Source organism: Pteronotus mesoamericanus, unplaced genomic scaffold, assembly GCF_021234165.1.
Source record: "Pteronotus mesoamericanus isolate MK-2021 breed Mesoamerican mustached bat unplaced genomic scaffold, CSHL_Meso_final contig_75, whole genome shotgun sequence".
In the NCBI taxonomy this organism is placed as follows: domain Eukaryota; kingdom Metazoa; phylum Chordata; class Mammalia; order Chiroptera; family Mormoopidae; genus Pteronotus; species Pteronotus mesoamericanus.
Window position 1 is genome coordinate 10,311,412 of NW_026555249.1, and position 22,458 is coordinate 10,333,869.

Here is a 22,458-nt window from a genome sequence, read left to right on the forward strand (position 1 = left end):
CTAACCACTGCGCTGCACACCTGCAACCAACACAAAATACTATTGAAAGTAAGCTGTAATTGAAAAAAAAATCTCTCAAAAATAAAAAAATAAAAGAAATGTATGTAATTCCTCTGCTAGATTAAGGGCTCCCTGCTCCTGGGCTTCTTGACCCCTTGTCGGCTCCTGAAATCAAAATCCTCCCTGCAAACCCAATGTATAACTCTTTGCAATTTACCATTTTGGGAATTTGCATCACGTGGGGCTCTGGTTAGTTGCAAAAGTCCAAAAGGTTTTTCATGAGAGAAGGAGGTTCTTTCTCTGAAAAAGGGTGCAACATGGTCCTTTGGTTTTTAGAAATCAGAGAAAAAGACAGTGAGAAGCAGGTATAGAGGAGAAAATGGAGTTGTAGTTAGAAGCATGAAAGTAACAATTGTGTTAGTTTGTGTTTCTTTGTATGAATGGCAAAAGAGTGCAATTCCAAGGAGAGAGAAAAATAACCCCCTGAAAATTGGAGAAGATTTAAGAAAGACATAGAGAAACATATTAGTAAATGAAACTTTCAAAACTGTCTTAGACTCTTTAATCAAACTGGAGACTAGAGATGGTTGCTCAAATTACGGTGACTTAAAGAGCCTAATTCTTAAGCAATCACTTTAACATTTTCATCTTTTTCCTAAGAAAAGGAAATGTTGCTGACTGCCCTTTGGAACCCAGATGGGTCACCTGAGCTGATTTTATCACCCCATCATCAACAATTAACCCAGGCGCTCCCCTTACCTGCAGCAGCATGGCTTCCCATAGCGCGATACTAGTGTTCTTTCCTGGAAAAAGAAATTAATGCCAAAATTGTCCCCAAAATCAAGACTTAATTTCTCTCTTCCAAGTTTCCCAAAGGATGCTGGAGTTCCATTTCAAGCCTTGGTTTTTTTTTTTTTTTACACAGGATGGTTATTTCAGTTGAAATGTACCATGTTGCCCACTTTCAAGTGCCAGTCAAGGTGGGGAGAGGGTCTTCAGTCCATGATAAAATCTAGGCTTTTTGCTAATTTCAACAGTAACTCCTGAAATGACCATTATTTCCTTATTCTAATATGAATGAGTAATAACTTTTTAGAACAATACCAAAAGAGAGTTTCTCTAAGTACAAGAAAAAGACCAGGGCAAAAGTAAAAGTTCCTGCTAAGGACATTAGCCACCAGTTCCTCATGTAGTATAAGTTATTTGGTACAAAAATAGAACAGGAACAATCAAGGAAGAAATATGGCTGTCTACCTTGTATATCAATATCATTGTTTTGATTGCTTAAAAGGAACTTAACGGCTTTATACACGGAAGTGGTGCCTCATTTCCTTGTGTTTTTGCCTCCTTGGATAAAGACCTGATCCCACCCCCTCGTACCTTCCAGAGGCTTCAGGAGCTCGGGTAAACACGTTTTCCACAGGTTTACCAATTTGGGGTGAATTATCTCAGGCAGTATCTTCAAAAGACCTATTGCACCAGCACCACGTAACTGCCCCAAACTGGCAAGCATAGATATTACCTGAAGGACAGGAGACAAAACGCTGGTCAACCCATGGTGTTTAAAAGGCTACCTACCTTTATTCTTATATAACTTAAAAGATAAATATTATCAGGAAAAAATTAAAGAAAAGGTCATCTACTTTTTCCTTTTTACTATTGTCCTGGATTTCCTTGATTCCTACTTTAGCTAATCTTTTAGTAAATTCTGATGGTCTATTCTCACTTATTTGAGAGCAGAAATAAATAAAAGGTACCAACACAGATACATTGATTAATTAGATAAGGCCATGTGGAAATAATACTTGAGTAAATGATACATACGGGGCAAAAAAGAAAATACAATTTCAGCAACAGATGGGAAAGTCATTTGGATCAAATTTGGATACTTATGGATCAAATTTGTTGTATGCTTATTTTAAAATCATAACGTTTAACAAGGATTTCAGAGTGAGAAGGCAATCTTGGTGATTTTATATTCACATGAGTGTCATTAGTGTAGCAGAACATTTATTATGCCTGTAGCATTTTTTTTGGCTTGGAGCATCTGTGATTTTTATTAGCATTTTTCCAGAAGCCCGAGTAACCACTATTAGCTTCAATTTGTCCCACACTGGTTTTCTTGGTAACTCACTCACCAGAAGTCTGGCCAGGAGCTGTTGTGGGGAAGGAAGTTTCACTAGAAAAAGAAAGCAACTATCATTATTGCTGTGGGGACTACAAAGTTTCAGATCAGGGCTGGGTGTGCGATCAAAGCCCCCCCCCCCACCCCCCCCCAGCACCGTGGCCTTTCTGGAAATGAGTCTCCGGTGAGAGAACTTGTTCTGCTTTGTTTTTGAATGTACAAACCAGCGCCTGTAGAGATGACAAGGGCTGTTGCCTCCGAGGCATTGTTCTTCTTCCTCTCCTCTGCCATAATCAGAATCCTGATGATGTTGAACAGGTAGTCCAGGGTCCCCGTGTACTCCGCGGGGACCACGAAAGTCAGGATTCTCGGCCACAGCACCTGTGGAAAACATAGGCCAAGCTGCAAGGATGGCTTATTCGTTTCCATTATTTCTCCTCGCTCCTCACTGTGTGTTTACCTCCGAATGAAAAAAAAAAATTTCCCACTCATTCTTTGGCTCTTCAGGCCAAATCAAAATGAGCTCATGAAGCCACGGCCTGCGCAGCACACCCACTTCCAGCTGCTGGCTGCAGTGAGGGCTGGTTGGTGCTTCTCCCTGGGCTGTCGCTAGAATCTGGGGCAGGGCGCGCGACTCTCCGCGGCGAGGGAGTGTTCTGGGCACTGCGTCCCGGGGCTCCGCTCAAGTGCCCCGTCTAGATGAAGCCTCTGACCCACTTAAGTGGGTCTTTGATTGCCTCCTGGCTCTACCAGGTATTTCTGGTAGTTTTTTAGCTTAAGGAAAAGACGAATGCTGAGGCCCCTCTCCTGAGGTTCGGATTACCTTAGGCTTCAAGTGAGGCCTGAGAAGGTGTGTTTTAACACGTCCCCGGGTGAGCGGGGCATGTATAGCACCCACTGCATGAGACCCACCATTCAGCACGTAACAGCACGTCTAGGTATGGTAGGGGAAGAAGGGCAAAACGTACTAGGGTACTTATAAAGTGGTATGTGCTAGCCAGTTATCACAGAATAATTCATTGAGTCATTCTCGATCCATCTTTGAGGACCTACTATGTGCTGGGCACTGGGCATCACAATCGCCTTCCTCCAGTCAGAGCATCAAAGAGCTGACGACACACGGAGCTCGCACTCATGTCTTTTCTCCCAAATGCGCAGAGCTTTAGAAAGGCGATCAAAGTAACTGTAAGTGCTGACAGAGACCCCTTACCTGAGGCATTCCAATGACCAGCGGGTCCAGCGTTTTTAAGACCTCGAGGCTTGTTTCCTGGACAGATTTCTCTCCCTTTTCATCCTCCTGGGAGATAAGTTTCATTGGTTTCTCCTTTAGGAAACAGGAAACAGGAGGCTTGTTAATGCTCTCTCCCGTGGGTCCCCTCTAATGGCGCGGGGACGTGTCCTCAGACTCTGGGTGCAGAACTCAGTGACTCAGCGGAAGGGCTCACGGCGCCCTGCCATCTTGGCCTTCCACAACCAATCCCTGTTTTAAAGCACGTCTTGGGGGGAATGGGTTAGAAAAAACACCCCTGGCTGAAGCTGAAAAGCAAATGGCGAGGTTCCTTAAACCATGGACAAAACTCTCTCTCTTTCTCTTTCTCGGGCCTTTGCCATTTTCTCTGGGAATGAAAATGTCAAAGGCAACCCTTCCTCGCGGAGTGGATGCAGTTTCAGTTGTGATGGACTTGCTCAGATCACTTGGATCGTATACACGTGCTCCTCCAAACGAAGCCAACTCCACTGCAGCAAGTGTTGTCTCCTATTCTCGCTAAACAGTTCGTTTTCTCTGCCTCTCTCCACGCCACCCTCACGTCTCAGAGGCCGGGCTGCCTCCTCCTCAGGGAAAGCTGTGATTGAACTACCCTGTGTTTTGTGTAAGTCAGAAGTGCCTAGTTAAAGAACGAGTATAAATGACCCATGGACAGGGACAACAGGGTGGAGATTGACCTGGGAGCTGGGGCAGAGGGGCAGGGGAGAGCAATGAGGGAAGACTGGGAAAACTGTAATAGAATAATAACAAAAAAAGAAATGATATCAGTGAAAGGGAACTGAGAACACTAGAGGCTGAAACATTTATCAATAAAAGTGAGGAGAGTGAAATAGAACTTCTGAATCAGCTGTTGAGTTGAACCCCAGCCATTTCTTTGAAAACTCAGTTGAGTCAACCGAGCTTGCTCCAGAGCAGCACTCAAAACTGCACCCTCTTCATACCAGGTTCTTGTTGGACACCGCGAACTGGGAGAAGACATAATGGATCAGTGGCCAGCCTTCCCTGGCTTCGATGTGGCATTTTTCACACATGGTTTGGATGAGGAGGAGGGTGGAATTTCTCACCTAGAATGAGAAAAACACATTTGCAACATTTTAACTATGCTGGGCAGACTGGGAATCTAGCTTCTACTCTGTAACCTGGATGGATCATTCAGTGGGAATCTTTTTAAAAAGGGTGTACAATTGATAAGGTTGCTGTGATAGAGCAGGAAATAATTTGTAGGTTATGATGAAAAGGTTACCAGAAAAGCTCTCTATAACCAAAATCTTTCTTCCTAGCTCCCAAGACATATCCTCCATTATTATAAATTACGAAATATTGGTAACTTCGGGCTAAAACACTGCCTCACTTTAAAAATCCTCCATGAAAGATAGTACATTGAAGTAAAGGTCCACAGTCCCTCATGCACAAATTCAAAATCCAAACACCTCTGAAAACTGGGATTTAAAAAAAAAAATGGTGCCAAGTCATTAGTGGCAAAACCCAAGCTGAAATGTTTTAAAGCTGTTTGTGGTCTTATTTTATGTAGTGTGGATAACCATACATTTTCTTGCAGAAATATTAATGGTTCTGACTGGGGGCTATTGTTATAATACTTTTTCTAAAACCTGAAACACAGTGAATTCTGAAATAGGGCTATAGGTGGCCCTAGGGACTGGAATAAGGGACTATGAACTTGTGTTACACATTTTTAATAATTTGGCTTCAACCCCGAGTCCAGGGGATTGCGTCCCTGGAGGATTAAAAGCTCAGCCAATTCCTCAGTGAAGGGGCCTTTTAACGGAGGCCGGGAAGGAGAGGGTCTCTGGAGCGGGCGGCAGAGCCACGTGGTGCCGTGGTGGCAGTTGGCAGAAACGCTGCCCAGCGTCCCCCTGAGTGAGGAAGAAGGAGGCCCACCTTCTCTCCGTTTCTGCGGGGGAGCTGGGCCTCCATAAGTTTCTGTGTGCTTTTATTCTACCTACAATCTTCTAGTAATTCTTTAATTGGCTTGGCCAATTACTGGGTCAGGCTTTTTTCTATATAATCACTCCATTGGTATTTATGGCATAACTTTTATTTTAAACACAGTCACAGTCAATCAAAGCGTCTTAGGAGACTTTTCTCTTCATTATTGGCTTCTGTGTAGGGCTCTGAGCCAAATGAAATGTGGTTTTCCTACAAAACATACAACAATCGCTGATTTTTAAGAATTTGTGTTAGCCTAAGTTCTGTATCTTCCCTACCATGAAATACTTTGATAAATAATCTGGAAATATTGAGCAATCTGTTATGTCTAAGACTTGATCTACTTGTCTCCTGCTTGGAAAACCAGATGTCTCTTCACAGAACAAGGTCAGGGGTCATTATTGGAGGGAGGTGTATTGTTTTTATAACTAACTACTTATTTCTAAGCCCTCTAGTTGAAGAGCATTGCAGGACGGCACAGCGATGCTCTGTGCAAAAGTCCTTTTTCCTGCTGAGAAGCCCTTGAACTGAATGTACTTTAGAACTGGATCTTAATTTGGTTTATTTTTTTTTGGAAGAAATGGAGTTTTTTAAAAAACAGAATTGATCCGAGGTCCTCTCATAAGCAGATCCTCAAACCATCGAAACTGTTTGGTTTCCTCCTAAAACTCCCGCCACCCACACAGAAGTCCCCGCCAGTTCTCTTACTTTTACACTGGGGTCGCCCAGGACGGTTTTGACCGTTCTTTCGATGGAAGTGATGTGATCCCTCAAGCTGGGCTCTGAAAGGCGGAGGAGAAATTGAGAGGCCTGAGTCAGTGGGAGCACAGTATGTTCTAGGATTGAGGAAAATCCACTAGAGTTATGGAACATTATGGCAAAGTCTCTTGTCCTTAACCTTCTATGTTATTCTGTTCCGTGCTATCCTCTCCTTCTCTTTAAAGAGGTCGATTGCATTCTTTGCTCCTTATTATATTTGGTTCCATCTTGTGTAAAATTAAGGTAAAGTCTAAGGTGAGTTCAATACAACATGCCCAATAGTTCAGCTTTAAACTTTGTGAAACTACTTCAAAACCCTTGTTTGATTTTTCAGTAAATCCCAGTGCTAGCTGAACTTAAAAACTATTATGATGTAGTGCAAAAATAAATGATCATATTTTATTAATCCAAGATATCATTGATGTTATGAGGCACCCTTATTTTTTATATTACATCTAAAAAAGAAAAAAGAAAAACTACAGTGGCTGATTATAATTAAAAATGTTGTCAATCATAAGGTAAGTTCCAATGTTATGAAAATATGTGCTTCTTGGAATTAATAAAATATGATAGCTTATTAAATTCTGCTCTTTTCTAAGTATATGAATCTCTAGAATATTGTGCATTTTTCTCATAGACTGCCTGTTTATCAAGCCCCTCAGCTGGCTTACTAGATCTTCTAAATTCTGAATTAAATTCTCAAATATTCTACTTGTCCTTCTCAACTCAGTGCATCCACAAATATAATAAAAGAAGGGAGGTAACTAAAAAATGCCTGTTTAAAATTAGCAGATTGCAGACAACCAGGAAGACAGAGCTTCACTTGAAAGTGATGATCTTTCTATAAAACATCCCAAAGACGTAGGATAGGATAAGAGCATGCATAAACTTTGGTTTTCTTCCTGCTACAAAATAAACCACTCTGGCTTCATTCCTGTTGCTTACCTTCAGCATTGATAGCCAGTCTTAACAAAGTCAAGATTCCCCTTCGAATGGCTTCATTATTACTTCTAATTTGTTCATCAAAAAATTCCATCAGGTCTGCAGGGATGGAATGGGCTGTAGATTTAAGAAACACTGGCGTCATTAGAGCTCATTTTCTCCTCAAGTGACATATTCATGAATGGGAAGAGGGGAATTCCATGAGGATTGTCAAAGTCACTCCTGAGTTGGTAGGTAGACTTTATTATGTTCTTGCTTCTTTAGTATCATAAAATTAATTAGGCGGTTAATAACCAAAATATATCTAGCACTTTTTTGGATTTAGAAGTAAAAGTTTTACCTCCAGATTATCAGTCGCCCTATATACTGCACTCTTTTGGGGAACAGATAAGATAAGACATGCACTGAATACTGTGAGTTGAAGAAACATCTTGTGTGGGTACGTGTGAAAGTAACTAACGTTGACAGTTGGCACACCCTTCATCACTGTCATCATCATCACCTGGAGACATTTTTATTAAAAACTCTCTGGAAGCTCGGTCCTACCTAGAATGAGGAAACAGCTTGAAGCTTCCATTTCATTTTCCTTCCCTGGAGGCTCCGGAACTCTGCACACCTGAATGGGAAGGAAAAAGCAGGAGGTAGCTGTTCAAAAACAGAAAACTCGTGCAAATGAAACAATCAGAATGTACAGCATGGTCTTCTTACCTGGTGGAGTAAATTGATGAAGATGCTTCTTTTCAGGTCCTTTGGAAGGCCAGTGTCATAAAGGACAGCTGCAGTCAGTATTTGTTTTAGGCTCTAGAATCAAAGGTTAGTTGGAGGCTGTCCATGAAGCGACAAGCACAGGATGTAGAAGGCAAATAGTTATGTTTTGTCAGAACAAATCCGTAACCTTCCTACAGTTACCATTTTTTTCTTTTTAAAGTGATCTGGCCCCTCTACTTTGTTCAGTGCTTCAGCAGCTTAAAAAAAAAATTAATAATCCCTCTCTGGAGCTTCCATCATCCAGCTATGCCAGCGTCTTGCTGCCCCATATTTCCCGAGAGGTATTTGTAAGTTCAGCTGCCCAGCGAGGTACTTCTGTTCCTTCGGCCCTCTCCAGACTCTGTCTGCTCTAGGATGGCCACCAGTGGGCCCTCTGAATCAGTTCCCCTAGGGCGTGGCCCTTACCTGAGTGACGTGGAAATCGATCTCTTTGCCTTTATACTGGTTCAGGAGCCAGGGCACCTGGCCCAGGGCGAGGTCACAGAGTCCTTCCCAGTGCAGCAGCAGGCTCACAGCGGGGCCGTGGGCCTTAACGATGGACAAAGTCTGCAGAGGCAGCGGAGAGAGCGCTGCTGGTGCTTCCCTGTGCTTTTCACACACTCCGCTGAACACCGGGAGGTGCGGACCCCTGCCTCCCGCCGCCCCTGCCCCCCGCCGAACTTACTCACTGCTTTCAACAAAGAAGGGTCTCTAAGAAACTGTTAAAAATGTTTAGGTTAAGATCACTGCATGAGGCAGTTATATTATGTTTGTATTTCTATTTCTATCTACATCTATATCTATATTGATTCTCATTTCTATATTTGCCCCTTTTATTTCTTTAACCCCTCTCTAATAGGCACTTTCTATCACTGTATTAACAAATTTGAAGTTTCCCTCATATTAAAAAATTCTTTGACTCCATATTACTTTGACCAACTATTATCCTCGCTCAGTTGCTTTTTTTCTTACTCTCAGAGCGAAGCTTTTTGAAGGAGTGGTTTACATTTGCTATTTCCTCTTCTCTCCTCCAATTTATTCCCCAATCCACTATAATCTGGCTTCCACTGACATAAAAAATGAAAAAATATAAATTTAATATGTATTGATTATAAAAGCTTAGAAATCCCCCAAATCCTGATGAATATTGTACCCACAGTTCTCATAAATAATCACAGCTTAGTGAATTTTTAATATATTCTTTATTTCACTTTAAAAAAAATCTTTGCTCTATGGATTTAAATTTTTAAAAAATTGACATCATTCTTTAAACCATAGTTCTATATACTGCTTTTTCTACCTAATATTAGATGATCAATTGTTTTCTATTAGCTAAATTTTGCTGTACAGAAAACGACCTCAAAAGTTAATGCTAATAACAGCAACCATTTATTTCACTCAAGACTGTGTGTCAGCTGGATGGTTCTTCCAGCACATTTCTGTGAAATGAATACTTTTCAAGATTTTTTCTTGCTTGAGCACTATGTCCATTGGTTCTAGATCTCTCTTTGCTTCTCTGAAGATCCCTCCATTCTTAGTTTGCAAGATCTCATTCCGCTTGGTCCTCCTACTCCATCAGCAGCCCATTTGCAATTCTCCATTGTGAATTCTTCTTTCTTTGCTTTTCCTTAAATATTGATTTCCCCCCACTCCAAAATATATTTTTGGCACTTTTTCACTTCACATACTTCATTTTAAAATTTTATTTTTCAAGTAAAGTTTGAATTCAACACTCTTCTGTCTTAGATTCACATGTACAGCACAGGTGATAGACATTCGTTACAGGTTAAAAGAGTTCCCTCTGATAATTCAACACATAGTCTTCTTGAACAACTCTATCCACAACCATCTATTCAGTTGTCCCTTATAGAAAGCTGATATCCAAATCTGCATAGCCAGTTTTTGCTTTTCTTCTTAACACCGATCTCGAATATCTCCAAACCTATTACTATCTCTACCTAGATGTCCCATAGGCATTCAAGTCAAAATGCCTAAAATTAAACTTATTTTTTCCTCCTGCCCCAAAAGTGTTATTCTTTCTATTTTTTTTTCTCATCTTGATTAATGGTCCCAAGATTATTCAAGCTGGAAATCTAAGAATCATCCCAGATGTCTCCATTTCCTCATTATTGATGCCAAGTCCTGTTGATCCTATTTTGTTGCATGTGATCTCCTTTGTATTTATGATCTGGGATGTTTCTATAGCCTCCTGACTGAGGCTATACCTTTTGTCTTACTCTACCCCTGTACCCAATTTATCTTTAGCATTGATATTATAATGATTTTTCTGGCACTCAAACCCTTATTTAAAATCCTTTAAAGGTGTCTCATTTCTTAAAAAAAAAAAAAAGTTCCTGAGTAGCATTCAAGGCCCTTCATTATGCAGCTTAGACCTTTCTGGTTTCATTTCTTTCTGCTTCTATATCCTCTTTCCCGTCACCTTCGCCTTCTCCCACCAGACTCACTCCAGTGTGTGTGCAATCCCATCTCTGACCTACGCTTTGATAGGTTTTATTCCCTCTTCAGGGAATGCACCTGCTCTGTAGTAAATGACTTCAAGGGTCAAAAGCTCAGTTCCGCTGTCGCAGCCTATCCAGTGCTCCTCCCAGGAGTTCAGTGCTGCTCCCTCTGTGCTCCCTTATTCCTTCATAGACCTTCTTTTCACTTGCCTAACTCTCTTGTGGGAAGCTAGGAAAATAGTCAGCAAATCTGCATTGAGTTTCATTTTTCAGGTGTCTTGAAGAAAAGACTTCTATAGGATATTTAAAAATTCCATGTTGGCGAATAATTTAACCCAGCATGTTAAAAATAAATGCTTTAATAGCTTAAAGTATAGGAAAGAAACTGAATTAGAGAAGGTGGCTAAGTGTTAAATCTTTTATAATGAAGCAATAGGAGATTAAATAGGATATAATTTAGCCTACTTTGAAAAAAATTATAGCAATTAAGCAAGATAAGGATAGGATTATATATATGTACTTTGTGAACTATTCTCTCTAAAGCATTATAATATTTTGAAGTAGTCAGCCAAATTCTTACATGTTATTTTGTTTCACAGTGACAGCCATGGACCCAGGGAGTTTCTGTGGATTGTTGTTTTTCCTAACCAGTGATTCAGCCTAAATGTGGGCTATGATTTCTGACATGAAATAGCTAGTATTCCATATGTTTTTTTTTTTCCTTTTAGCTTTCTTATTGTTCTCTCCACACATCAGAATGTCAGTTGCATGAGGGTGAGGATTCTCGTTTGCTCAACCTCTGTTGTGTCCCCAGCACATGAAGCAGTGTCAGGCATGTCATGCAGACTCAGTAAATACTGGTTGGAAGAATGAATAAATACTGATTAGCAATAAGAAGAACAAAAGTTTTGATAAACCTGATCAAACACAACCCAGAGTTTAAAAAAAAAAATTAGGTGCACAATCATGTGAGAAGAAAAGAGGAAGATGAGCCAGCAAGGAGGAGGAGGCCCCACTCACTTGCACGGGTGAGGCCCCGGGGGCCCACTTCTCCATTATGTACCGGAACAGCATGAAGACCTTGTCGGACAGGCGGTTGGCATCCAGCCTGGGGTAGGGGAAATCTCTCCAGTGGTTGATGTACTTGTAAATGGCCTTGCTGAACTTCTCAAGGGCTGCATTTTAAAAAGAACCACAGACTGAGAAAAATATAAAGGTGAGAAGGACCATACAATAATTTGAAAAAAGAGTACTTATAATTACCAAATATAGTATAATAGTTCCTATAAAATCTTATGACTATACTAGATAAAGATATAAAAAGTGCTCAGCCACATTAGCAAAATGTAAGTTGAAACTATTATAAGATATCATTACATGCCATCCAAAATGGCTAAAATCTAAGACCATGTCCAGTGTTGACAAGGCTAAGGTGCAGCTGGTATTTTCACAGACCGCTGGTGAAATTATGAATTGATACAAATACTTTGGGAAACTGTTTGATTCTGTCTACCAAAGTTGAATATGTGATCTCTGTGACCCAGATTCCACTGGCAGGTAAATAATCATTAGATATATATACATCTAGGCACTAAAAACCTGTATAAGAATGTTCATATTCTTTTTTTTTAAGTAATAGCCTTAAATAGAAAACAGCCTATATATCTGCCAATCATTAGACTGGAAAACTGAATTGTAATGTAGACATTTAGGTAGACATGTAGACACCTCTGCAAAGAAAAGTCTAGACAAGATGCCAAGTATCTTAGCTTTAGAGCTGGCCATTCACTCCAAACTCTTCCTGATAATCTGCTATGTTTTATCACAATCCTTTGTGCATGTGTTTGTGTGTGTGCATCTCACACTGGCCTATAAGTAACATGAGAGAAGGGATGATGTCTTGTCCATGGATGGTATTTAATGGAACAGATACATGGTCTACTTATTTGCTGATTGATTGAATGAATAGATAGGTGAGTGGATAGACAGCTATTGAATTTTAAGGCTTTTCTTCAGTGGCACCCCGGCAGAAGTTGCTTGAGGACCAAAGGGCACTAGATAACTTTACAACACAAAGACAGAGAATTCCTTTATTTATTGCCATAATGATGTCTGGTTTTCATTTCTTGTACTTTTTGGTTTGCTAATCTTACAAGTACAAATGCTGTAAGAGGCACCAAAGTTTATTTGCAGAATACAATGTTAGCTATCATAGTAAGTAGGGATAGCAAAGAGTATTGAAAAGTGTGCTAATCTTGTACAGTTGCTCAAGTCCTTGAGTCAGACTGTTATAGTTCAAATTTTGGCTCTGCCACATACTAGCTGTCTGACCTCAAGCAAGCTGTTTGCTCTTTCTAAGCCTTAGTTTTCTTATCTTCAAAATGGAAGAAAATGTTATCTACCTAGTGGGATTACTGTGAAGGTTCAATGACATGCCCATGGCAGTGCCCAGGCACATAGGCAATTTTAGTGCATGTCAGATATAAATATCACCTTCACTGAGGACAGGACAAGAGGAGAAGGGCAATGTAGAATGGAAAAGTCTTGGTTAATAGATAAAGAAGGCATTCCTGACAGCATGGGCTTTCAAATCATACAAAAAGAATCATATTGGGGATGTTACAGATCTTAGCACTCAGTTTATTTGATGTTTTTAGAGGCAACACTGAGGTTGCGTGAAGGCTGGAGGCACCTGAAGGCTCAGTGGCAGCTCAGAGGCAAGAGTCTGGGTCTCAGACTCAACCCAGAAGCCTCTCCCTGTGCTGTGAAGGCTTCTGCCTGGCATTCCGGGGCCTGCTGTTCTCTGCAGGCCCTTGATTATTGTAGACATATTTCAGTTTGAAGGTGGAGGGGGTTCATGGCCATAATTTGTTTACCTCTTTTCCTTGATTTTATGATTGCTCATATTTAATTAGATTGTTTACTTATCATTATTATGATACTGCATTATAAAGAGATGTTAAAATTTAGCCAACTGGTGAGAGCAGGTAAGCCCACGTAATCATTGTAGAGAAACTGTGGCCCAATTAAAGGAGGCCAGTAGAAATGCAGACCATACAGAGCAGTGGCAAGAGCGCATAGATAGAGTGGTTATATAGACCTGGGCTTGAACGCAACCTCCGCATCTCATCAACTCCGTCACCACCTTGGGAACATTGCTTAATTTCCGTAACCCTCAGATTCTTGCCTATAAAATGGCCTCACGAGTACTTACTTTGCAGCATTGTTGTGAGGATTGATAACTCTCTGCAGAGGGCCTTCCGTATGGCAGGCGCTCAGTGCATGGTAGCTACTAGAAAGGACAAGACTGGAGTGAAGGAAAAATGAGACACTGGCTCGATTCCTGGTCTGGCCCTGAAGCAGAAAGCCCACGGTACCCACCAACGCAGAAAGCTGCCCTTATCCTCTCCTCCTCGGCCAGTCTGAGCATGGTTTGCATGGTGAGCAGGGTCATCATCATGAAGGGGATGCTCTGGGACGCTGCAGTGAGGGGCCAGAGAAGAAAAGCATTATCTTCTCACACGGGGAGCTCTGCGACTCCACCTCAGGCCAACGGCAAACATTGCCAGAGGTGCAGTAGGAAGTTGTTCTCTATCCTGCCCCTACCACAGTGCCAGGCTGCAGTTAGAGAATTAAGGAATCACCAGCTTGACATAAGGTACTAGCTATACAGTTGCCTGTACCTAAGTTTAATAGCAATTACTTATTTGGATAATTATTTCATTAATGTTTGTCCCTCCCACCAGAACTTGCTTATATCCCTAAGTCCAAGCCTAACATCTTAAGAAACTCTTGCTTCATGTAAGTTTTCACTCATTTGCTGAATGTGCCTTGTGGAAAATGTGCTTCTGTAGGCACAAAGCTGGATGAAAGGGAAGGTGAGGTTGGGGGATTTCTGGCCAAATTCGGAGCAACATGGACCAGTGGTGGTCAGCAGGCTCATCTTTGCCCGTACACAACTGCCCAAATCCCTCTATCAATATTCTTTAGGTCAGCATATAGTAGCGACATTCTTCCTTCTGCTATTTGCTCCCACTAGGGTTTTCAACAACTGGCCAGGGGTTGTTTCCCAGGAAAATGTGGCAAGTATTCCCTCCATACCATAGCTGGTTGCCAGTTCTGCCAGGGCGAGCACAATGAACTCGTTTGGTAGCTCCAGGATCCGAAAGTTACTTTGCACTTCGTACATCACAGAGTTGAAATCATGTGCAGCAAGAGACACCAGAACCTCGCCAGCTAGCATTCTGATTTCTCTGGGGACCTGAGAAAGAAAAGGAAAACAGCAATGAGGAGAGGGAGAGCGGAGTGAGTCTGCAGAGGGGAGTGGAATACATATTTGTAAGTTCCCCTGGCTTTGGGATAGGTAGGGAACAGGCTGTTTACAACCTCAGGTGAGAGCCTCAGGGCAGCTGTCAGCAGCTGGGAAATCAGGGGTGGTTTTAAAACTAGGTCATAATGGGAGTCTTGTAAGCTTGGGGTCAGTGCATTATTTTCGCACTAATTGATCAGACATGGTAAACATAGGATTTATATTTTATGTCCGAGTGATAGGAAGTACTGTGGTTGAATTACAGTGATGGAAACTGCCATGAGGAGAGAAAACTGGGGCTCTTAGTCTAGAGCTTTGGGTTTTAATACTGAGTTGATCTAATAATATCTTTGATATTGGAGATACTTGGAGGGACCTTTGCTCTTGGTAACGGTGAAGTAGGTAAATGTGGTCAACCTTACTACTGGGAAATTGCCTATGAAATCTCAAGCTCTAAGATTAATCCTAGATTGTTAATGCCCTTGGTAGGTAAATAAGTAAAAATCCATTCTGGAAGAAAATACTATTATCCCAGGACTCAAAATAATTTCTGCAAATAATTTTTCAGACACAATGTTTATGTACATAGATAAATAGGCACATAAAGAGTTAAAATTTATATGAGAGCAAGGAAAACTGGGTTCTAGTCATTTATTCTGTCAATACATGGCTTGTTACTTTGAAAAAAATCCCTCTAAACATTAAGTGCCTCATATAAATGTAGGTTGGATAATATTACTTCTAAAGTCTTTCTTAGCTTTGCCTCAGTTTCATCATCTGTGAAAGGGCAAATAACAGGCACTGTTACTGTATCCAAATTACCATGAAGAACAAATAAAAGTGATTTATGATCCTGGCCATGATGTACAAGAAGCCTGTGGGTGTCTACATGGTGCAGCTGGGTCACTTAAACAGCTGTTGCTAGCTGTGACCCTAATTCATCATCAACAAACTTACATTGTTGTCTCTCATGTCCTTAGAAGCATAATAAATCAACTTTTGGACGATGGCACCATCCAAAATGTCAGTATTCTGAATAATGGAAATCAGATGACTATAGATGTCTTCCTGTGAACATACAAGGGATGCATAGAAATTTGAGTTGCAAAACTAAAGGAATCAGAGGAAGCCCAAATGAATACCACCATTAAACTAAGCAACGTACCTCTACTACACAACAGAATTTTATGTATCTTAATTGGGGCTTCCTGAACATAATATGCATCTTTAGGAGTCAAAGGCTTTTCTAAGTTGAGCAAAGTTCATTCTAAAAACTACTTTAACTTGACTACATTTCTGTGACAAAATCTAATTGAAGACAAGAATGGGCTACCTGACAATCAAAGTCTCTTGAAATCACTGTCGTAGGGCACTCAAGGGGAATGGAAGTGCTCATCAGCCTGATTGTTGTTCTTACTACCAGGGAGTGACCAAATTAAGGAACAAATGCGATTCCCAAAAAGGCTGCTAAAGCTATGAAACTTGTTCCTAAGGAAGATTTATAGGCCCTTGCTCCATTCATGCCTTTGTGGGGAGAAAGTTGTGATGCTGTTGTTGTTGTTGTTGTTGTTGTTTGGATAGAGCTATAGACTCTGAGAATTGTTTGGCTTGACCAGATGCTGTGTGTAAAGGCTTTGTTGCTCTCTTAGGCAGCTCCATGGTCTTTGGGAGAGGAGAGACTGGTGTTCTGCACTCTCCAACAGCCTCAAGCATGTTACCTTCAGGTATTGTGCCCATATGTAAAAATGTGAAACAGCTCTCTTTGAATATCGACTCTAACAGGCAGTCAGGGCTGAGAACCCCTGGGTTAAGAAAGGACTAGGCACTGTCCTTCACAGGGAGGCTACATTGAAAAATGGCCAGGAGCCTTGCTTTGGAGTTAGACAGGCTTGTGTTTGGACATAGTCCTGCTGTTCTTAGGCAAAGCATTGTAACTTCTCTGTGCCTCGCTTTTCTTAGTGGTCAAATGGTCACAATACCTACTTCACAAAGTTGTGAGGAGGGAATATAATACGATACACTATTGTTTGGAAAGCTAACAGTGAGTGTACATTGAAAGGTAGCTATTTAAAAGGTGAATGAAGCCAGAATAGCCTTCAAATCCCAGAGGAAAGAACCTGTAGTTGTCAATTAGCATTGTAGACGACTAGGGGAGATCTTGTGATTTTCAGAGGGGTGCTGCAGTTGTACAGGAGGGGGCTATAATCCACAGGGTCGTGGGTCCGACACCCCTTGTCTGCATGAGTCTGTAAGGGGTTATGGAAGGGGCATTCTCTGCTAACTTCTAGGACTGGGAACTCTGATTCCCCAAATGCCAAATGTGACCGTTTAGAGATTATAATGACTTTAATTATAAGTGCATTTTCTAAAAAATTGATTAGCACATTAGAAACCAGAGGGAAAAGAGGAGGTTGAGTCAAGGAAGGACGTCTATGAAATGCTGAAATAACCAAATTAGAGAAAGTGAATGGGAAGGAGATTTTTCTCTATTTTCCTTACCTTGCTGATATTATCTTCTTTGTTCAGCATGCCAAGAGTGAGGTTAATGTCTCCAAATGTCTCTGAAATGCACAGAAAAATAAATTGAGTCTGCGCTAAAATGCCCCCCTGTTCATTATAATCAATAGTCTAAGAGAGATTTTTCTCTCTCGCCTTCCCTGTCATGCTCTCCCTTGCTTCTTAACTGCCAGCTCTTGGTCGGCAGGAACTATGTCTTATTCATATTTCTTATACTTGACATGCTCAAAACTAGCTGACGCTAAGTATTTTCCCCAAAACCTAAATTAAAGGTTGAGGAAAAGATTAAAGAGGCTCGATGTCCATGTACCCCTCTAGTCCTGTAGGCATAGCCTGCCTTGTCTCCTTTCCAGCAAGGCTCGGCCCTCAGGTTTGGTGAACTGGGGCCCTTTCTCACACCCGACAGGAACCTGGGAAGGCAATGTGCGAGCCGACTCTCCCTCAGCACACTCTCCACCTTTCCACCATAATATTATTTAGAATAATATTCTAAAAACCTTTAGAATATCATTACATTCTAAATAATATAATAATCTCTCGGGGAATATTTGTATTTGGAGACAGCCCTCTGAAAAACCAAAGAAATAATTGAGTCAAAGTGGTTGAGTAATTTTAGGCCCCCTGGCAAGATGGTAGAAGAGACACTTCTGGAAGTGGCGATTGTCCCCAGGCCTCCAAGTTCAGCAACAGACCCCGCAACACAGTCTTTTTTTGGCAGAGCAGAAAGGCGACCAAACTTGAACATTGGGGAATATATTTCCTAAGAGTTCTTCCTAATTAATCAGTATTTAAGGTTAAATGGTGTGGGGCGGGGTGGGGCGGGGGAGAAAGTGGTTGAAAGGAAGTAACCTCACAGGGTTATCTGATCATAAAACCCTAAATGAGCAGGTAATGGTGGCTAGTCATATCTCAGGCATATGTGTGTGTGTGTGTGTGTGTGTGTGTGCGCGCGCATTTTTGTTGTTGTTAATCCCTTTTCTTTTTTCACCCAGCCACCAAGCCTTTCACTTCTTAGTAAAAGGTTTAGCTATGCTTTAAGCAAGCCCTTTTCATTTTTTCTGTGCTACTAGGTTAACACACCTTTGAAATAAAATGCAACCACCTGCAAAAAAGCACATAATCTTGTAACTATCCTGTAACTCAGTCCCTACCTTGCTTCCTCCCACCTTTATGTAATCTTCCTTGGTTCCCTCCTTACCTTCAAATGCATAAATGAAGCTGCAAAACTGTTATTTTCCAGAACACTTGAGATCTTGCTTCCCAGCATATGTCATCAGTTTGGCCCAAATAACTCATAAAATTTATGTACAGTTTTGGATGTTTTTTACATTAACAAAAATAAGTGGTTTTCCTTTGTGTTTCAGCCACTTTATCCTCAGACAGACTATACATTTTAAAGACTATACAGTCATCTCTCAATCTCCTAGTCTATCGTTGGTCACTTACAATCAGTGTGATTTTATTTTAGAATTAAGGGAGAGTAGAGAGAAACAGTCTTATGTGGTATAGCTTTTCATAAAACCTTTAGGGTATAGACCCCCCGCAATGACACACACCATCCCCCACCCCACACACGCATTTGATCACACAGACACGAGACACCTAAGTCCTCAGGGGAGCATGATGCTTACCTACAGACTCCTCCATGCCCCGAGTCTTGTCTTTGCTATTTCAGGCTAAGAGAGAGCACCTAAGTATCCAAAACAGTAAGGCTAAAAACTTGAAGAAGCAGGTTGGCAGGTTTCTCATACAAGGTTCACATAAGATTCTCTAACTGAAAATTCCCTCCTTCACTTGATGTGCACAATGATCTGGAAGCTTCCAGCGATGGGCTGCTGTTGAGGAGGAGGATGCCGTATTCGACCACTATGACATTTTCTGGCTTCTGAGCTCCTGCTGACCAACGAAATGGCTGCATCTCACCAAATATTGTCCCTTTCGTGGAGACCAGAGAATCTGAGAAGGAAGAAGTTAGACACTGGAACTCAAACCATTTTTGTAGACCAAACAGGCTCCTCTCTCTAAACTTGGGTCCATTGATTACAAATTTGGGAATGATTTTCAGTGGTTACTTTACAGGCTTGGTGTTGGTAAAGCCTTTATGGTGATCTTGGTGATTGTTCTACTTGGTGAAAGTCAGTCTCACACACTGGGCATGCTCAGTGGACTGGAATCCCTGCCAGGGGCAGTTGAATGGAATGTCCAACTGACAACAGCAAAGCAAGGTCTTCTCTACCTCCCTCTCTGCTCTCCCTGCCCCACCCCCATCATGGACGTGGCCTCACTCCAGGCTCAGGATTTTTCTCTTGACTCCATTCTTTCTTCTGGTTTTCAAACTATTTTTCTTTTCTTTTCTTTTTTTTTAATCCAGACCTCTTGGTTCTAATGCTTTCAGCTCTATTAGTATGGACTTAAATCTGGCCCCCATGTCCCCTACCCTAAATCTGTATGACCACAATTTCCAAGGTGTGTCCAGATGGTATGTTAATGGGGCAGATGTTAGAGGGAATGGGAGGAGGGCCCTCGCTCTCTGTAGGTCTGGATGGGACAGGGGCTGGGGGGGTGGCGGTGGAGGGGGTGAGGCTCAGCCCCATGCTCAGGTGCTGCTGCTTCTCTGGTGACCTTCCCTTCATTAGTGAACTTCATTTCAGATTCAAAGGTAAAACGCTTCCAACTAACTCTTTGAATCCATCACTCTTTTCATAGACCGATATTTGGCACTGCGGTTATTGCGGGGGTCCTCAGCAGGCTGGTGTTTCAGAACATTTTCTGCTTCCCAAGTCAGCCTCACTATTTTCTGATGTGTCCACAAGTACCTAGTAACAGAAGTCACCTGGCGTCCTTATTTAAAATGTCCCTTCCCAGGTCCATGTCACCCCTGGTAAATGAGGATGAAAGGCAGAAATCTGTCTTTTTAACGAGTATCTTAGGTTTCTTAGGTGATTCTAGTGAATCTTAGGTTTGCTAGAGTCTGAGAAACACTCACCAGGATCCTTACCCAATCACCCATTAGTGGGCCACTGAAAACATGGCAGTTACCAAGGGGTTACCATTGGGTTGGGCATAACCAGCAGCTGCTCACCTTGAACACCGTAACTCGCCCATTGGAGAAGGGTGAGAATTGGTGGGTCAGAGCAGTATTGAGGTGAGGAGAGGCAGCCTAAAACTCCTAATGCCTTATAGGAAAATAAAAAACATTGGCCATTGCATGCACTTAAAATCTTAAAGAACAATATGTAATAGAATCAATAAGAAGAAAGCTAGCCATTTAGGTATTATAATCAATTTCTTACTCTTTTTGTAAGTGATGGCATAAATTTTTGTGAATGTCTGTACCTAAAGAATTCCTTGATTTCATAGAGATACTAAAAGTTAGGAGATGATCGATTTTTTTGCATGTATTTGCCAAGAGTTAGATGGTTATTGTTTTCAGTGCAAATATATGGTATTCAGCTATGTTATTATGATAAAATATATATTCAAAATACTTATTTTTCGCCCAGAACATGTTTTGTGTATGAAATAAAAATAAAGAGAAAAAAACAACTTGGAGTTCAGAATTGCATCTACGTTCTGCTTTAAACTAGTGTATCCCTCTGGAAAAATTGACCTCTCTGGACTGAGCTTGTGTTCTCAATTGTAAAATCCGAGGATCACATTAGTTGACCTAAGGATTATTTCCTGCACAAAGCAAGTTCGTTTTTACTTTTTTGGTAATGCCAAAATAATTTGTAATGCTGTTTTTAATTCCTAAACAACAAACGTATGATTTTATTTTGCATTGGGCCTTTTGTGGATAAGAAATGTCTCATACTCTTCCCCATACAAACCCAGGATGGAGGCTCCCCTCTACCTTGCACTGATAGCAGCAGCTGGTGATGGAGGGAGAAGAGGTCAGAGAAGTGTCTAGGGATTGAATGTAAGGCAGCCACTGAGGAAGGCACAGGAAGACTCACAGACACACCTCAAAGCCTAGTGACTAAGCCTCATTAATGTTCCTTGAATAATAAACCTCAACGGATGTTTGCTATGAATTGCTAATCTGAAACATGTGTAAACAGCAGTTCCTTTTTTTGTATATTATTAAACATGTTGTATTTTAAAATTGAGAATATGATTTGAAAGTCATCCCTTCAGGAATTCAGAAGGGGCTTAAGAATTTAATCCACAGAAGGAAATTTGCAGAGGGATTTATAGAATGGTTCACTCGCAAGTGATAGATAATTCAAGCCCCTGCAGATGAGTAAATAATTTTCTAGCAATTTGTTTCTCCAATGCCTCTCCCATGAGGCATCTCTAGCTTCATTACCAACAGGTGCCAGGGGAAGAACACAGCCCGACTTTATGATTTTATGGGAGGAGAGAGGAAGCCCTTGACCCCGAAGACCTCGCCTGGCTCCAGGCATCACAGGAACTGGTCGTCTGCTTTCTGGAGCTCTTTCTACCTCGGCTGAAGCTTTCAGAAGGACTAGATTTTAACAGTCAGGTTATGTTAGTGAGGAATGAAACATCATTTTTTTTGACTGAGGAATTTGGCTTTAATGGTTGCTAGAGAATTCAAAGTAAAATATCTCAGCATTTCATAATAAATTACTTGGGTCCTGTAACTTCCTAAGTAAGTAAATCTTTTTAAAAAGTCATTAATTAGTATTGCGCTTTTAAGGGGAAAAAAGATAATTCAGTTACCTCTGGGTGATTATCATATATACAAAGCAAAAATATATATATATTTTTTTCTTAGGGAAACAAACACATCTTCATTGTCTTTTTATTCCTTTTATAAGACTAAAAACACACTTAAAATTCATGATTTTGGTATTTTCAATTGCCTCTAGATATATCATAAATATGTGGGGGGGTTTTATGGTATACTTGGAGACTTTTAAAATCCTATAAATGTTCAATGAGTTTTACAAAAACAACTTTTTAGATGAAATTCTTCAAAAACATTTAAGTCAAGAAGTATGGTAAAATAAAGGTTCAATTGATAAAATTTTTGATTACCAGAATCATTCAGGTATGAGTAGCAATTGTGGTGGAAAAGAAGCACATCTCAAGACCATACTCTGGGTCAAGGACTGAAAAACAAACCATGACTTTCTTGGTTGGTCCTAGTGTTAGAATAGGTTATTCTGTTTTTCTCTTTTCTTTTCTTTTTTCTTTTCTTTTCTGTTCTTCTCTTTCTTAAATAATTTTTTATTGTTATTCTATTACAATTGTCTCAATTTTTCCCTCTTTGCCCTCCTCTGCCCATCCCACCCCCTGCTCCCACAGCCAATCCCCTCGCTGTTGTCCATGTCTATGGGTCATTCTTATGTGCTCTTTGTCTAGTCCATTCCCCTTCTTTCCACTCTTATGCCCCTCTGCCCTCTCCTCTGGTCACTTT

The 22,458-nt window shown here is 41.0% G+C and overlaps 1 protein-coding gene across 1 annotated transcript in view; it reads right to left on the minus strand.

Annotated features, from left to right (window-relative positions):
* The window catches only part of MROH2B (maestro heat like repeat family member 2B), a 57,845-nt gene that overhangs the window by 29,609 nt on the left and 5,778 nt on the right, over positions 1 to 22,458 (minus strand). Inside the window, exons 2-18 of the mRNA XM_054583999.1 lie at positions 18,867 to 19,028; positions 17,055 to 17,116; positions 15,513 to 15,623; positions 14,348 to 14,507; positions 13,628 to 13,726; positions 11,267 to 11,421; positions 8,214 to 8,354; positions 7,749 to 7,841; positions 7,587 to 7,656; positions 7,044 to 7,157; positions 6,048 to 6,121; positions 4,334 to 4,456; positions 3,336 to 3,449; positions 2,350 to 2,506; positions 2,139 to 2,179; positions 1,381 to 1,522; positions 760 to 803 (exon numbers count right to left, since the gene is read on the minus strand). Coding sequence (XP_054439974.1) covers positions 760 to 803; positions 1,381 to 1,522; positions 2,139 to 2,179; positions 2,350 to 2,506; positions 3,336 to 3,449; positions 4,334 to 4,456; positions 6,048 to 6,121; positions 7,044 to 7,157; positions 7,587 to 7,656; positions 7,749 to 7,841; positions 8,214 to 8,354; positions 11,267 to 11,421; positions 13,628 to 13,726; positions 14,348 to 14,507; positions 15,513 to 15,623; positions 17,055 to 17,116; positions 18,867 to 19,028 — 1,862 coding nt within the window. The remainder of the gene's footprint in view (positions 1 to 759; positions 804 to 1,380; positions 1,523 to 2,138; positions 2,180 to 2,349; positions 2,507 to 3,335; positions 3,450 to 4,333; positions 4,457 to 6,047; positions 6,122 to 7,043; positions 7,158 to 7,586; positions 7,657 to 7,748; positions 7,842 to 8,213; positions 8,355 to 11,266; positions 11,422 to 13,627; positions 13,727 to 14,347; positions 14,508 to 15,512; positions 15,624 to 17,054; positions 17,117 to 18,866; positions 19,029 to 22,458) is intronic.